Source organism: Leucopleurus acutus, assembly GCF_964270905.1.
Source record: "Leucopleurus acutus genome assembly, chromosome: 17".
Classification (NCBI taxonomy): Eukaryota; Metazoa; Chordata; class Mammalia; order Artiodactyla; family Delphinidae; genus Leucopleurus; species Leucopleurus acutus.
This window is the reverse complement of record NC_139159.1, coordinates 64,807,984-64,825,644: the sequence shown is the minus strand read 5'-3', so window position 1 is coordinate 64,825,644 and position 17,661 is coordinate 64,807,984. Positions and strand designations below refer to the sequence as shown.

General features: G+C 36.5%; 1 protein-coding gene across 2 annotated transcripts in view; it reads right to left on the bottom strand.

Annotated features, from left to right (window-relative positions):
- COLEC10 (collectin subfamily member 10) overlaps window positions 1–17,661 on the bottom strand; it is a 173,268-nt gene that overhangs the window by 39,037 nt on the left and 116,570 nt on the right. Inside the window, exon 1 of one of the 2 annotated variants that reach the window (XM_082858750.1) lies at window positions 2,263–2,445. The exons of the other annotated variant lie outside the window; for it this stretch is intronic. Within the exon in view, the coding sequence (XP_082714876.1) occupies window positions 2,263–2,410 (148 nt within the window). The 5' untranslated portion in view covers window positions 2,411–2,445. Of the gene's footprint in view, window positions 1–2,262; window positions 2,446–17,661 lie in introns of those variants that run through there. 2 annotated transcript variants of the gene reach the window in all.

Below are 17,661 nucleotides of genomic sequence, written 5' to 3'. Positions count from 1 at the left end.
TTACTCTTAAAAAAATATATTAAACAAAAGCAATAATCCAGTTCTTTAAAATGTTTGCTTAGCCATCAAGCTTTTTTTTTTTTTTTTTTGTCATTTGTAGAGATAAATATACAAATCTGCCTTATTCACGGGTGGGGAGGACTGTCACCGTGTTCATGACAGGATGAAGTAGAGTAGACGGCAGTTTATATCTTGAGAGAAGACAAAAAAAACATGCCTTGTGTTTTGGTGTATCCACAATGTCTAGCACAGGACATAGAGCAGAGGAAGGGCAGTGATGAATAGGTTTTTGATGTTATGCATGTGGTACACATACAGGCAATTTGCAAATTAAAAATGAGTTAACTGACCCCAAGAGTTTGCACTCTAACACCGGCTTTCAATGTAGGTACAAGTTCTAAGACAAGTTCTTCCTTAGCTTGAAACCTTTAGAATCCCACATGATGCCTGGGACTTAGCTGGTATTCAGTACGTTCCAGAACCTTGGAATCTTTTTAATAAAAAAGCCACTGAGAACCCATTTGATGCCAAGTCCCCAGGTTCTAGGGGAAGAAGAAATCATACCAAGTCCATAACTTAGCTCTGAAACCCGGAGTTCTAGAGGGCTTCTTCCCAAGTCTTTCTTCCCCAGGAGCACTTGCTTCTTCATTCTGTCACATTTCTGCTTGTAATCATCTCATAATTTCTACACAGGCTCAGACAGAGAGTTAAAGAGGTTTCCATTATTTGAAACCTTAGAGTTTCTAATGGGAAGGGAGAAGTTTTGTGTTACGTTAAAAAATGAGGGTTGGAAGACTCATGGTGGACCCCACGCTGGTATCCAGCAAATATTAATTGCCCTCTGCTCTCCCTCCTAAATTATTTACGTCCCCATTGCTCATGACACTAATATATATCATTTAATGCATCGCTTGTGCCTAAAATAGTGCTTAGCACTTAATAGGTATTCAATATATGCTGGCTGAGTTGGAACGAATAGAATTGTTGAATTGGACGATATTTTGGACATTATTTTAACAATTCTTTGTCCATTCTTCTTCCAGTTTGAAAGCTGCAGTTTCTCTGCAAGGAAAACTGCTTAACAGTTCTATTCTAAAATGGGTTCTCCCATTTGAAGGGACAAAGTTTTAATTTTAATTTTTAGCATTTCCCATGAAACCCCAGGAATAATACAAAGTTTCCTCTATTCTATGAAAAGTCCAGTAATGGTTTTAAGTAAGTACTTTATTTCTAATTGAAACTTTGTTTTCTGAACATTTACCCTCGCATTATTCATTTATTTACCCAAGAAATTATTTGGAAGCCCCAAGGCCTCATTGTTCTTCCCTGCATTTATTTTATGGTATCAAAGGTTAAAACTTGGATTGCAATCTTAGGAGGAAATTAATTCACTGATTAAGAAAAATGCACTTTAAGCAATACACATTTAAATAACTGACAAGCACGGGGCAATGTTTTTCTTTTTTTTTCTAAAGACCCTTTTTTTCTACTTAAAATTTTAAGCAGATGCAATTCTTCCACCATCTAGCCTGGAGAAACATAGCATGAATTACTAATGAGGGAGCACCAATTTGTGCTGCAGTGACCACTTTCAGAACAAAAGGGTCAGAGCTGAAACCGGGAAAACAACAGCATTTTTTTACCAACCAGTTGCTGGAAGCGCATTTGGACCTTGGCTCTACTTGAAAAACAACGTTTGCAATATTCTATCATCCTTCAGCTGAAGGCACTTGGCCCTAAAACTCCACTTTCAAATAAAGAAATGTTCATTTCTATGCTACCTCCAATCCTTGATGAATATTTTCCTCTTCAGAAGCCCCTTAATTTATGAAATACATGAAAGAATTCATTTTTACTTTACTGAGCTTTGGTCTAGTAGCTTTACCAAAATCAGTCTGAGGAAGCAGTTGGAGTAAAAACAGCCCATGAACAGAGATGCTCTTAAGGAAAGGATTCCGGAAGGTTGATGTCTTGCTTGTGTATCTCCCGTGGAGCAGCATGGAAGATGGAACTTCCCCCTGCCCTGGGTGAATTCCATCACAGCCCTGCCCCAGCCTTCCAGCGCCTCCCCACGTTCTCTTACCTAACACCAAGGGAGATCTTAAAATAAGTAACAAGACATTGATTTTTCTAAAATAGAAGGAAAGTGAGAGAACTCTAAGGAAGGGAGTAGAGAAAGTCATTGGGGGCTAGAGTGGGGTTGAGAGATGAAGTAAGAGAGCTTACTTACTAGATAAGAGCGTTTCATTTTTCTTTCCTCACCTTTGGGTCCTGGTGAAACTATGTGTGTGGCACAGACTTCAGTCGTAGGACGACTATCAATGTCCAGACCCAGACTCTGAATTTGCAAAAGAAAGAGCAACAGAAGGATGAACTGATTCCTTCGAAGATGGGCTCCGAAGCCACCCATTGCTGTGGCTCTTCAAAAAAGGGCCGCCCAGAAGTGCCAAATAAACAGCTTTATTTTAAATAAAACCTTCTTCTTTGGGGAAGAAGGAGAAATATCTGGAATACACATTCCAAAAAGGGCTGTAAAAACAGGAAGGAAGCATATCCTAGGTTGTTTATTTTCTCAGTGTTCCAAATGAACCATACATTGTCCAGACTGTTTATTTTCAAGTGACAACAGTTTATTGAAAGTTATCTCTGAACTAAACACTCAAGTGTGCGGGTCAGCAGAAACATCTCAGAGAATAGAGGGGACAGAGATACCTTCAACTCAGTGCATGAATGGATAATTTAATACCCAGATTGCACTTAAATGTTGGGGTTCCAGAAAGATGGAGCCAGAGATTTCTTGAATTACCTACATATTATGTAATCGTTATGCATGGCATTCAGCTTTTTCACAAGGAAATATTCATAACTTGCTGCTGGTAGCAGTTGAACACTAATACTCCCAACTGATCTTCATGACCTTATTTCTTTCTTCTCTTGCTACAAAGAATTGTCTTGGGATTGAACCCCAAAGGAAGGAACACCACTTCACTGCAAAGCAATTTCGCAAAAAGTATCAAGAATATTAAAAATGTTTATGGCCTTTGCCCTAGTAATTGGCCTTCTGGTACACTGTCTGAAAAAAATATTCTGAAATGTGGGCAAAGCTTTATTTAAAAGATGTGGCCAAAAGGCGAAAGGACATCAGTTGCTTAATCATATGTTAATGGTTGGCAAGTCATCGTTAAGTACAAATGCATGAGAGTACGGCATGACAATTTTATTAAAATGGTGTTTTCAGCAAGTTTTTGATAAAATGGGGAGAAAAAACCTTGTGGTATCACATTTGTTAAAAAGCAGACCAGATATAGATACAGATGATGTAACTACAAATATAGCCATATATACAGAGATAGAAATAGAGATCTCCTTCTCTCTCTTTCTACATTTATCTGTTATCTGTCTATCTATCTACCTATCTATCTATCTATCTATCTATCTATCCATCTATCTGTCAGCTTACCTATCTGCTCCATCAACCCCATGACCTGTATGAGTAGCCTAGACTTAGTAAGATTCTGAAAAACTAGAACCAGGTCATATAGCAGGGAGATTTCTTACCTTCTCCGTTCTTGGAGAGGCATGTTAACTAAGAGTTGGGCCAGAAGGGGTTTTGGACCTAGTTTCTTTGAAATTGGAAAAGAACCTTACATATTCTGATAAGAACTAATAAGGAATTATCCCTAAGAGATGTCATTTCAAATTATGGTCAATCTAAGAAATACAGGTAGATTTGTTTCTTATGGCTACTGTAACAAAGTATCACAAACTAAGTGGCTTAAACAACAAAAATTTGTTGTCTCACTATTCTGGAGGCTAGAAATCTGAGATCAAGGTATTGGCAAGGCCATGCCTCTTCTGAAGACACCAGGAAAGGATTTGTTCCAGGCCCATCTCATAGCCTCTGAGTGCCTTGGCTTGTGAAAGCATAACTCCAATCTTCAAGTAGAGTTCTCCCTGTGTGTGTGTCTCTGTGTCCAAATGTTTCCCTTTTTATAGACATACCATTTACAATGGATTAGGACTCACCTTAATGATCTCATTTTAACTTGATTACCTGTTTAATAACCCTGTGTCTAAACAGAGTTACATTATGAGGTACTGGGGGTTAGAACTTCAACATGTAATTATTTTTGCCTGGGGAGACTCAATTCAACCCATAACAACAGGCCTGTAGTATAACTAAACTGATCTTTTCATAAGCAATACAGGGAAAGGGAGGGAAAGGAACTGGCATTGACTGAACAGTCATTATGTGCAAGGATAGGTCTCTTAACTTGTTTATCTTATTTAAACCTTAAAATAGCCCTGTGGAATAGATAGTAATTCCCTCATTTTGCAGGCAAAGTACCTGAGGCTCAGAAAAGTTAAGCAGTTTTGCCAAGGTCACTGTGATGGTTGATTTTACTAGTCAACTTGACTGGATCGTGGGTGCCAGATACTTGGCTATACATTATTTCTGGGCACGTCTGTGAGGATGTTTCCAGATGAGATTAGCATTTGGACTGGTAAACTGAGTGAAGCAGGTTGGCCTCCCCAAAGTGAATGGGCCTCATCCAGTCCTCTGAGGGCCTGAGTACGACAAAAAGACAGAGAGAGAAAGAACTTGCTCTCTGCCTGAGCACTTGAACTGGGACTGGCTTTTTCCTGCACTTGGACCGGAACTTACAGCATCATCTATCCTCGTTCTCAGGCCTTTGTACTGGGACTGGGATTTACACCATTGTCTCCCCTGATTCTCAAGGTCTTTGGGATTGGACTGAAGCTATGCCACTAGCTTTCCTGGGCCTTCAGCTTGCAGACTGTGGGACTTCTCATCCTCCATAATTATGTAAGCCAGTTCCTTATAATAAATCTTTCTCTTTCTGAAATAGATATATACAGATAGATAGAGATAGAGATAGTGATAGAGAAAGAGATATATCCTGTTGGTTCTGTTTCTCTGGAGAACCCTGACTAATAGTCCCCCATTGAAAAGGGGACAAAAGAAATTCAAATACAAATTATGTCTAAAAATTCCTGCTTTAAAATGCTCTTTGGATTCCATAAAGCTGAATGTTCTCCAGCTTCGAAGGTGCATTCATTTCCACACATGCTTAAAATGTCAAAAGTGGATGCATTTGTCATGTTAACAGTGATTGGAAAATGGTGGGAATTAATAGGATGGTGTTACAGGCCTCAAATTCCACATCTGTCATAACCAACTGTATGACATAGAGCAAATCACTCAACTTCAATTGCCACAAGGCATAGAAAGTGAGTTTGGACTTGATATTTAATGTACTTTCTGAATTCTATGATTCTTTGAAAATAGGTGTTCTTGAAGCTATTTAGACTATTCTAAATCTATTTTAGTTCTTTCATTTCTTTTTGAAGCATTGCCTGGCACACAATGAACATACATTCTTTACATTTATAAGCAGAAATCCACTGGTAGCAGTTTGAAGCAATAGTCCTTAGTATTTTTCCTTGGATGTCCTATGCCCGTTCTTTCCAACATTTTTTTTAAACTCAATGATGCATATAAGATCTTTCTATATTAATGAATAGACTGTTACAACAAAATTTAAATTAATGCAGATTATGCATCACATGTTTTATATGTAAAACATGATTTAGTCAATCAATGCTCTAGTGTTGGGAATTTAAAATTTCTAATATTATAACTCTGTGATAAACATCTTTAGAGCTCAATCTGTGTTCCCAGTCCTTTTGATCTTGAAGAAGACAAATGTATATGGCTTGGTAAGTCACTGAATGTTGAGAGCAACAGCTAAACAGAAATTAAAAAAAAAAAGCTCATATATTGTAATCATATAGTGCTTTCCTTTCTCATGGAGACTATGATCTCCAGGATTAATTTTTTTCTTATCTGGCTTGGAAATATAGTTCCCTTTTTCCCTCACTGATAAATATGGGAGCTTTTAAATAGGTGGATATTCAAAGTAGAGGACTTTCATAGACTAGAGAGGACTGCTCTACTTTTAGCTAGGATTTACCAAGAAATGTGATCTTAAAAAACACTTTTCAGTTTCAATCTGGGTGACAGGAAAAACACTATTGCCACTAAGAAACCCTGGTTGTGGAAAAAAATAATTTTGAAGGGAAAATAATGAGGCTGGGTGACTTTAAGGGTCAGGGAAATAACAGGATGGAGATTACAGGCAGGCATTTTGGAATGCGGGTCTTGATTCTAGGGGGAAATCTAGAATTTGAGATTTCAATCTGAGAGTCATAAGTATGGAGATTAGAGATAAAAGTGGAATTTTGAGTGAGAAAAGAAGTTCAAGAGTATGAATACCAAGAGAATCTATATTCAGGGGCCAAAAGGCAAAAGAAAGGCTAGCAAACAGATCACAGAGGGAGCAAAATGTCATGGAAGCCAAAGAACAAGAAAGGCTAAATGTATAATTGGTTCCAATTAATGCATGGAAGCATAAGATGAAGGTTGAGAATACGCCATGGGATTTAGCAGTCAATAATTTATAAATACCACCTTATGAATGAAAGAGATCACTCAGTGAAGAGATTTCATCAAGATGAGAGGAAAGGAGTGGCAAGGAGTCTCATAACCACTGGGAAAGTCATTACTGAACAGTCACAATAATATGAAAACTAATAATATCACTTACCTTTATTGACCCCTATCTCTCCTGCTTACTTACTCTCAGCATCTAAGAATATACTGTATTTCTTCTTAAGGGTTCTAAACAGTGTTTAAACCAGAGTGCAGTTAAAATCGAATGGTGTGGTAAATGAGACAGTGGAATCTAGCATAATCTACTATGAAATTTGTCGATGAAGAAAAAAATGTTGTAAAGAAAGTATTAATGGAACCTGGTCTGTGAAATGTTGAAAGTTGTGAGCCTGTTGCTATTGTTTAAAAACTTTGTACAAGTTCCTTGTTAACCCAGTAAATATGGAATAAATGAATGACATAAATTTTAAAAGGGAAGAGAAGATTGAGTAAATGAAAGGAAGTTGTCAAATGATGTTAAATGTATCCTTTTTAGTGTGTGAAAAATATCTAACGCCCACTAGAAAGATTTCTACTGAAACTTTAAAGACTTAACTCTCAGTTATTTAGAAAATTAAGTCAGACGTTGAAATACAAGTCAACTATGCTTTCTCTTTAAAACATAATTCTGACATAAACAATAAGCCAATCAAGTTTTCAGCTGGTATAAAATTAGAAGAAGTTAATGTAAAATAGATAGCTAGTGGGAAGCAGCCGCATAGCACAGGGAGATCAGCTTGGTGCTTTGTGACCACCTAGAGGGGTGGGATAGGGAGGGTGGGAGGGAGACGCAAGAGGGAGGAGATACAGGGACATACGTATATGTATAGCTGATTCACTTTGTTATACAGCAGAAACTAACACAACACTGTAAAGCAATTATGCTCCAATAAAGATGTTTAAAAAAACCTCAAAAAAAGAAGTAAATCTAAAAAGATAAGAATTAGTGGCTCGTTTATGAAATTGTCTCTGTGATTCCACATTTTCCTGAATTTTTCATCTTCCACTTCCCAAGGCATTGAAATCCCAGGTTTGAGATTTGTGCTTGTCCAAAAATGACATGCCACTGAAGTGAATAACAAGTGATATTCTGCCTCCTTCCCCAGTCTTCTACCCATTTTTTCATAGGTTGATGGTGGCCCCATAAAAGATACGTCCATATTCCAATGCCCGGAACCTGTATATGTGATCTTATTCGGCTAGAGGGTCTTTGCAGATGTAATTAAGCTAAGGATCTCAAGATGAATTATCTGGGTTATCTGGGTGGTCCTTAAATCCAATGACAAGTGTCCTTATAAGAGACACCCAAAATGAGAAGGCCATGCGAGTACAGAGGCTGAGGTCGAGGTTATGCAGCCTTTAGCTAAGGCACACCTGGAGCAACCAGAAACTAGAAGAAGCAAGGAATCACCCTCCCCTGCCAACTCCTCGATTTCATACTTCTGGCCTTCAGAACTGTGAGATAATAAGTTTCTGTTATTTTAAGCCACCGAATTTGTGGTATTTTGTTATGGCAGCCCTAGGAAACTAAGATACCATTCTTGTGATATTCATCCACAGTTAATGGGAAGGAATGACACATCAGACATTTATTCAGTGCCTGACAGAGACCGAATAACATCTGTTCTTGTGCATTTTAATTATTATTCATCCAGCTTAGGTGATACCTGGAGGGAAATGACGAACAGAATATGAAACAAGCATATCCCAAGGCTGAAGTGTTCTACTAGTTAAAACAGGATAACAGCAAAATGACAACCTCATCTCCTGAAGGAATTTCCTAGCAAGGTGATATAAGTCAACTCTGGACTTGGTTTTATCTTTGTCCATTCACATGTAAGCATCTTATTCGATTAAAGTTCTCTCTCATAAGTTAATTTAATTGCATGCAGTTTGTAAAAAATGGAAATTAATAGAATGGCTTTTAAAATGACACATATTTAGAAAGCAACATGCTAACCAAACACTCAAAATTATTTTATTTTTACATTTTAAACCTCATATTTATAAAAACACATTTTAAAAAAATCAAATGGAAATAAATCCTCACACTGATTGTTGGCAAAGGTACCAAGGCAATTCAGTGGGGAAAATGATAGTCTTTTTAACAAATGATGCCACATGGAAAATTGAATTGCCACATGAAAAGAAATGAACTTAGAACCACATCTCACACCGTACTCAACAATTAACTCAAAATGGATAAAAAATCTGAAATATAAGAGACAAAACTATAAAACTTACAGAAGAAAACATAGAAGAACTTTGTGACCTTGAGTTAGGCAAAAATTTCTTAGATATTACACCAAAACCACGGTCCATAAAAGAAACTGGTAAATTATACTACTTCCAAATTTAAAACATTTGTGCGTAAGCACACATACACCTCATTAAGAATAAATAGACAAGTCACAGATTGGAAGAAAATATTTGCAAATCATATATTCAATAAAGGACTTGTAAAAAACTGAGTAATAAAATGCAACTGACTAAATAAAAAAACATGAGCTAAATAACTGAACAGACATTTCTACAAAGACAACAAATAGCTAATATATGTATGGAAAGAAGCCCAATGCCATTACTCATTAAATTCCAATGAGATACCATTATACACAGATTAGACTAGCCATAATAATTTTTTTTAAAGTGACAGTACTAAGTGTTGGCTAGGATGTGATACACTGGCTCCCTCATTCTTTATTGGTAAGGATGTAAACAGTCACTTTGGAAAACAGTTTGGCAGCTTCTTTAAAGGTTAAATATAAACTTGAAATATAAGCCATCAATTCAACTCTTTGAGAGCTATCCAAGAGAAATTACAACATATGTCCACACAAATTCTTGTACATGAATTTTCATAACAGTATTATTCATAATAGTCATAACTGGAAACAACACAAATGTCCATCAAGCAGTGGATGGATTTTGTCCATCAAGCAGTGTGTCCATACAATGGATCGATACTATAAGGAACAAACTACTGATACATGGAACAATATAGATGATGGCTTCTCTCCAAATTATTCAAAGTAGAGGAAACCAGACAAAAATGACTAAGTATTATATTATTCCTTTTATATGAAATTTCTAGGATAGGCAAGACTCTCAAGATAGAAAGCAGATGAGTAGTTGCCTGAGGCTGGGGGCGGAAGCAGGAATTGATTTCATATGGGCACAGTGGAACTCCGGGAAGTGATAACTGTGTTATAAATTTGTTTTACAATGATGACTGCACAACTATATAAATACACTAAAAATTCCAACTCTTCACTTACAATTGGTTAATTGTATGGTATATAATTTATACCTTCATAAAACTGTAAAAAAAAATAACATCAACATTACATTCCAAACTCTTGGAATGTTTTAATTCTCAAGAAGTGTTTGTAAGCCTGGAAATCCTCAATTAGAAAAATTTGGTTTTGTCTCCACTTTGGAAATCATTTCTTATAGATTCAGTAAGTCATCAATCTTGATTGTTTCCAGGTCAGTATGTACTGATTCAGTGCACCTAAAGAGTGTCCTTATGTGAGGCTTTTTCAATCAAAGCAATCAATAAAAAAAAAAATAACCAGAGAAAAGAAAAGATATTAATATATATAAATTACTAAATTCTATTATTTAAATACATCTAAGTATAAGCTTAATTACACTAAAGAGCACAGGTATCCCCATTTATGTACTCAGGGATCAATACCTTCTTCTGGTTAAAATGTGGCTCAAGGCAAGCTCCTGACTTTCATTATTTTTGTTCTGTGTTTAATTATACACAGCAATTTCTTGAATAATAGTGGATGAATTAGAATGAATAATTACATGGGCACATAATGAGAGGGGTTTGAGTTTGAATGATAGATATGTGTGATGTAAATGCATTCATTCATCTACTCATTCAACAACTATGAATGGTTTATCAGATACTGCAGTACAATATCTGGAGTTACAATAGTCCTTAAGACAGTCTTTTTCTTAGGGAATTTATTGTCTTTTGGGGAAGAGAGAGAAGTTTAAAAACAGTTGCCATTATTTTTTAAATCTTTTTCCCATTCTGATAGGGATAAATACCGGGCATCCAGTTGTCATGGAGACCTAGATGAGAGGAACCTGATTTAGGCTTGGCGGATTAGGAAAGGTTTCCTTTAGGTGATGTTTCCTAAGCAGGTTTTGGAAAACTATTGGAATTAGCCAAATAAAGTTGAGAAGTTATAAAAGGAAGACATTCTGCATAGAAGGAGTACCATATGCAAAGTCTTGGTTGAGAGATAGAATGATATGTGTGGGGAACTGAAAGTAGTTCATTGAGGCTAGCGTTTGGAACTTGATGGGGCAGATAAGGCTCAGCTGAAGGTAAGGAGTAGATCTGAAGGACATTGTAGGTGCTGCTTAGGAGTTTGAAAAAGATACCAAGGGCAGTGGGAACGCATGAAGGATTTTAAGAAAGGGAATGTTGGGACTTCCCTGACGGTCCAGTGGTTAAGACAGCGCTCCCACTGCAGGGAACATGGGTTCAATCCCTGGTCAGGGAACTAAGATCCCGTAAGCAATGTGGGTGTGGCCAAAAAAAAAAAAAAAAGGGAATGTTGCTGCTGGATCTGAAAATCAGAATATGAGAGGTGTGTCAGAGGTAGGCCTTCTTGGCTTCATGTAATAGAAACGCAGCAAGTAACTTGCTCAGTGAGATAAGAGATGGATTTTGTGGTTTATTGGTTTGTTTTTTCAAATAATAAGAAATCTGAAGGCAGAGAATCCTAACACAGTAGTACTATGTTGTCATCAGGCACCAAGACTTCTATTTTCTGCCTTCACCATATTTTACATGTGGCTTTTCTCCTCATAGCCACAAAAGGGCTGCTATAACTTCAAACATTGTACCTACATTCTACGCAGGATGAAGGGAAAAATTGTAGACCAAGGGCCGAGACAACGGGACAGCTAGTTAGTCATCTTTTCAAAGAACCATCCTGGAAAACTTATGGGGTGAAATCCATTTACATCTCATTGGCTAGAATTATGCTAGCAGCCAGGGAGGCTGAAAGATCAAATAGTTCAATTAGGTAAATCAGGGCTTTGGAAGCAAGGGTGAGTATCAAGTGAAGCAAATAGATTAAAAAAAGAATGTGGAAGTAACAAGACTTACTGATTGCTTGGAAATGGAGGGTCAGGGAGAGGAAGGGGTCAGGGAAATTCCCAGGTTCCTGGCTTGAACAATTGGATGTGATGCCATTTACTGAGAAAAGAAATGCAAATTTCAGAGAAAAGATGGTAAATTAACTTTTGGGTATGTTGAGTTCAACATCCTTCTGGAATATTCAAGGGGAGCTATCTGATGGCCCCAACAAAATCTCAGCCAGAGGTACAGATTGGAGAGTCATCCACATATAGGTTGTAATTAAAGCCATCAGAGTGGATGAGATCTTGAAAGAATAGAAAGTGAGATGAAAAGATAGCCAATGTATTATAAAGGAAGAGTCAATAGAGTTTGGTAACTTGCCGAATCCATATAGAGGAAGAAAGTTCACATTTTATAACTGAGAGATTCTTTAATGCTTTCGGCAGTGTGAAAGGGAAATTAATACTTTATGCACTTTTTCTTCCTTTTTGACAAGGCATCTTTATTCTTTGTAGTCAGCTCAAATACATGATCTCTTTTAAATTGCTTTATGCTCTCTAGGAAAAAAAGATGACTAAACTGAATATTTTTAATAGAAACTATGCTAAACAATAGCGGTGACTCGACATTTAAGAAGCCTGGGCCCAACTTTCAATACCATTACAGATTTTTGCCTTGGGGAAGACTATTTACTTGTGCTACATCTTAGTTCTCTATTTTTGCAAGTGTGGAGACCAGATCCATGCTCTGCTTATGGAATGGGTCAAACAAAGTTTCGTGGTACCTGAGTTCCCTGGAGATAGGCACTAAACAGGTACAGGTTGAATTACTAAAGGGCATCTTTGCCTCTCTCCTCACTGTATACGGAGGTCAGGAATGAACATTCTTCAGCGTAATTGCTGTTGACCACTTCTTTTACCCCTTGCTTCTGAGAATCCTTAGCAACAAGGTCTCCATAAAGATTGAAGAGTGTGTGGTTGACTTTTGACCTGATGTATTTGGTTGACATTCAACACAGAGAAGTTAAAAGAGATCATCAGGCATTTGTTGAGCTGATGAAACACAGAATATAACCCATTTCTGGGAAAATATTTCCTGCATTATAGAGATAAATATTTATTTCAGCTCTGCTGGGAAGCATGTGCCTAATAAATGATATGTTCGTTTTTTAATGGTCTGTTTATATTTCAGAGATTTCATATTATGAAATTTGGCTGCTTACTTTATATATAATTTTCAGCACATCTTTTCATGAAATACTTCTGAGAAGATCTAAACTTAACGTCAAGCAAATATATTTTCTAAGTTCTGATAAACGACTCCAAAACTCCTCCTTCATAACAGGCATAGATACTGAGGTCTTTTACTCCTATTTCTCTTTCTTTCAAAGGATCCAAAAGCGTACAAGGACATGTCACAATGGATACAACACGGGGGAACAATTTTGCTTAAAAATGAGCATTTAGTTGCTAAAAAATATTTTTTAAACACGTTAATTTCAGAGGCAAGAATACATCACGGAAAACGGAAGCCAGAATTTAGGGACTCCTAGAAGTAATGCTGTGTGTGTTCTGGGGCACCATGGGGATACGTACAGCGTCAATGTTTTAGGATATCTTGGCCACACCGTTGAGCTCAACTCAATTTTGGTTTTGTGTTCTATTCTTCAACCCCAGGTCCATGGTGTCTCTGTTAAGTGGCTCCTTGTCTGTCACATGCTTCCTCTATGAATATGTTTCATACATGTATTTTAGAATACAAACATTGGTGACATGACCTGTTGGCAATCCGTTGCTATGGGAGAATTTCCCTGATGAATAATCACATTCACAAGTTGCAGCCTTAAGGTAAATTATTTCAAGTTGATCAACTAAATTAAGACTGAAGGAAAGACTAAATCCCATTTTGTAAGTTCAAGTGTGTGCAATCCATCACACAAGGGAACTTTATTCCCTGACCCTGAAGCATCGCCAGTGCAAGACAGTTATACACGGTACCTTTCTACCGAAGTGCTGAGGACAAACAGAGGATGATTATTTCAAGAGCAGATCAAACAACTTAAAATTGAGTATTCGGCATTCCTCTTCTTCAAAATTCCCTAGCCAATAATATACTAGGAATTTCCCCTTTGCCATCTTTTCTCAGGCCTTTCCTTCTCAACATTTTTCTCTAAGACTTTACCTCCAATCCTCTCTTCCTGGTTTCATGTAACCTCACTCTTCCTCCTTCTTGGGTTGCCAAAATTGCTCCAAAATCTTTTTTTGTGGCGTTTTGCAGATAATTTTGCTTTCTCACTGTGTGCCTTCCACTAAATTTGCCCAATAACCTCTAAGATAAAACACCCTTTTTTCTTTAAGATAACATACCGTCACCGGCAACATTTCTTTCAATTAAATTAAAATGTAAAAATACTTAGTTTTCTCTCCTCTGAAAATGGAATGGGCACGAAAACAACATCATCAACTGACCTTGGGAGACAGCACTGGCTTGGTTTGCTATTTGTAATTTGTTCCACAGATATTATATTAATCTGAGAATCTCATTAACTCCGTGAGGAAACAGAAACTCAGAGACTTTAAGTGACATAATAAATTTGTCTAACTAATAAGTGTCACAACCAGAACTAAAGTTCAGATCTTAGAAATTAAGGTCAGTAGTGATAGCCTTGGAGCTTTAGAAATTAAATGAGACAATGCCTTGGATAATGGAAAGACTTGTTTTTTTAACTTAAAATACTTACCTGGCAGAGAAGACTAGTAAGTAGCTCTCAGAGTTATACCTAAGTGACATTAACATGATCTTTACAAGAGATCAGTATATGCACAGACTTGGTGTTGCTACTATTTCCATAATTTGTCTAGCATCTGACCTCCTATTTAAAAATGCATGTATTTTGCAAGTTCTAGCTGAAACTGTGGAATGTTGCTGGGACCATGTTGGCTAAAACCAAGCCAAATAACTTTGCCTAAGAATGAGAAACTTCGATAATTTTGATAATGTTGTAGGTGGAAATAATTATAGCAATGTTGCCATCTTGGTGTATTTTCTATCAGTTCTCCCTGATGAAGTTACCCCAGAAATGTGTTTATTTTGGGGAGTACCAAGTGCTATACTTCAGCTATCTCTTTTGATGCTTAATACACTGTAATAAAACTGTTATCTTTCCTATTTGACGTGTGACAAAACTGAGGCACAGAGTATTTAAGTGACTTGCTTAATATCACACAGCAGTTGAGGTGCAGAGGTAGGATTCAAGCTCCAAAAGCTATACTTAGGCTGAGCCTGAGCATCTCCACTCTCTGCCCCTGGATTCAGAATCTCTACCTTTGTAGCTTGCCATATATCGAGCAATGTGCATCTTATGCATTAGAGAAACTGACAACTTAAATAGTATAATCACTATCTCAAATGAGGGTGATGTTCCTGCTTCTATTATTATTATTATTATTTTTCTGCTCAGGCTGGGAAATAAATGTCACAGTCTTTTATCTACTATACATTCATCTGTTTATTCATGCACTGATGAACGTTCAAATGAACATATATTTCACTCCATCTCTGTGCCAGGCACTCTTGTTTGTGATCAAGGCCCAGACTTCCTGAGTCAGATACTTTTGTTGCTGTTTTAAAACACTGATAACATTTTCATTAGGTTCATGATCTCTATCTTCCTCATAAAATTCTGATTTTATCGGTATATTAACTAAGGCTCAGGAAGGTCAAGAGACTTGCCTTCTGCCAGATGGATGGGAAATAACAGGGATTTGAATTCAGATCTTCTGATTTGCTATCTTGATGCTTTTCTCACTGCTTTTCTCACTAAAAAGGAAAACGTTTCAGTAATCCAAGAGCCACCTAAAATAGTAATCTGGAAAGAGCAACAAATGGGTACATTACTTATAATTCGTGCTCTTACAGTGTATTTCTATTTGAATTTTTATAATTGATTAATTATGTTTTAGATTTTGTTACAGACTCTTATTATGCATAAGTAAATGAAAGCATTTTTTTGAATTTTGCAGCTCTTATCCCTCCAACTTGGAAACTGGTTTCAGTCCATAGCTCTGAAAGACATGTATGTTTCTCTTAAGCACTTAGCTTTGGGAAAAGGATTGAAGTAAGGATTTATTCATTTTTAAAAAGCAAATAGCTTTCACTTTTCTTTATTTCACCCTTAATCCAAGTATCTATTGATACTTTAACCTTTCTTGTTGGTGGTGAGACTCTTAGAATATTTAGATGCGTGAAAAATTAATTTGCTTTACTGAATAAGGAGCACTGTAAGAGCGACGGAAAGATCATAGCTACCTGACCAACAGAGGCAGCAAGAATATAACTTTGGTCCTGTTGTTCCCTTTCTATAAACAAGTCAGTAATCTCAGGACAGAACTACTCAGACATGCTTCCATAGTGGCAGAGAATTGCTTGGTGTCAGTGACCTAGATGTGAAATGATTTATCGGAAATTTTATCTCCAAAAAAAAAAAAGAATATTTTTCACGTGGGTCTTAGAATCATAGTCATTTTATTGAATTTTTCATTGTCTTAAAAAGTACTGGCTTTATTAAAGTAAAATAAATTACCAAGCCAAAAAATAGAAAAATTTTTTCCTAAGAAAAAATAGCCAACCAGACATTTAATCAGACTCTAAATGCGTATATAATGTTTCTTGCAGCCTCTGGCTAATGATTTATAAGCTTCTCTTGGATAGAAAATCTCTTTACTAACTTCTGAATAAATCGTATCACTTTAAGGCTGCCATAAGATGATTTCAAGAGATAATCATGGGTTTATATTTAAACCAAAACTTTAGAGGCCAAATGAACTTTCTTACTTATTTTTTTTTGACAGCCAGGAATATATTAAAAAGCAAATCAGTTATTCTCTGGTTACTCTAGAAATTCTTAGAAATTATAAGTGATAAGACATTTGAGATACAATGCTTTCCTTTTATGAATCTCATTAAAAATAAAATAGTAAGACTTATGAAGTGCTAGGGAACATTCATTTTACAAGTGGTTTACATATATGAACTAGATTCTCACAAAAAGCCGAGTAGGTAGGCACTATTCTTACTAGAATAGTGCCTTTAGAAGTGAAGCGGCTTGCCTAAGTGCCTTTAGAAGTGAAGCGGCTTGCCCAAGGTTTCACGGCTAGTAATGACCATCTGGACCATGGGTAGAGGCAATCAGCTTCAGGGTCGCAACTTCAGCCCGAAAGCCAGTCTGTCTCTCCTAGCAAAAGCTAATTCAACCATACCGACAATGTATTCCTGAAAAGTGGGGGAAACTGAATTTTTAGATAATTGAATTCTCGGATCATTGATGGAGACACAGTAGTGATAGAAGTTATAGCGTGGTTCTTTTCCAGATGCAATCAATGCTGAGATGACTTTTTGTTTCTTCTTCAGGGCAATTATACAGCTCCTACGATTGGTGTTAAAATTCCTTTGATTCATCAAGAATTTATGAGTACCAACTCTGTGCCATGTACTTGCCTAAGCACTGGAGGCAGTACAATGAAAACAACTTAGTCTTTGAACTTGAGAATTCCTCTTTGTTAAAAAGCCAATTAAAAAAAAAAAGAAACCAAACTTTAAAAATTCTATTATGCTATTCTTGTGGCTTAGTAAATAAGGACGTTAAAAAAATCATCTCTTTCTTTGATGACTGAGCATCAAGGATTTGGAGCTACCATGTGAAAAGATGACTCATTCTATAGTAGATGGGTTTATGTAAGGAGATAGATTTAATTTGTTCAAACTCTAGAATTTACCTTGAAAATCATACTTTCCTAACATCTATGAGATAAGCTTGTTTTTCTGACATTTTTTGTTTTTTACATAAAAGAGGGCAATTCAGACTTTCTACTTATTTGCATTATTGCTGAGAGCTGTGTTTTTATTCATTGAATTTTTACTGTAATTGGCATGACACCTTTGACATTGGACTCTCAAAGTCATTTGTTTTCTCCTATTAGTTTTTTGTTTTTCTTTATACTACGTAATCACATTCCTATAGAAAAAAGTGTAGAAA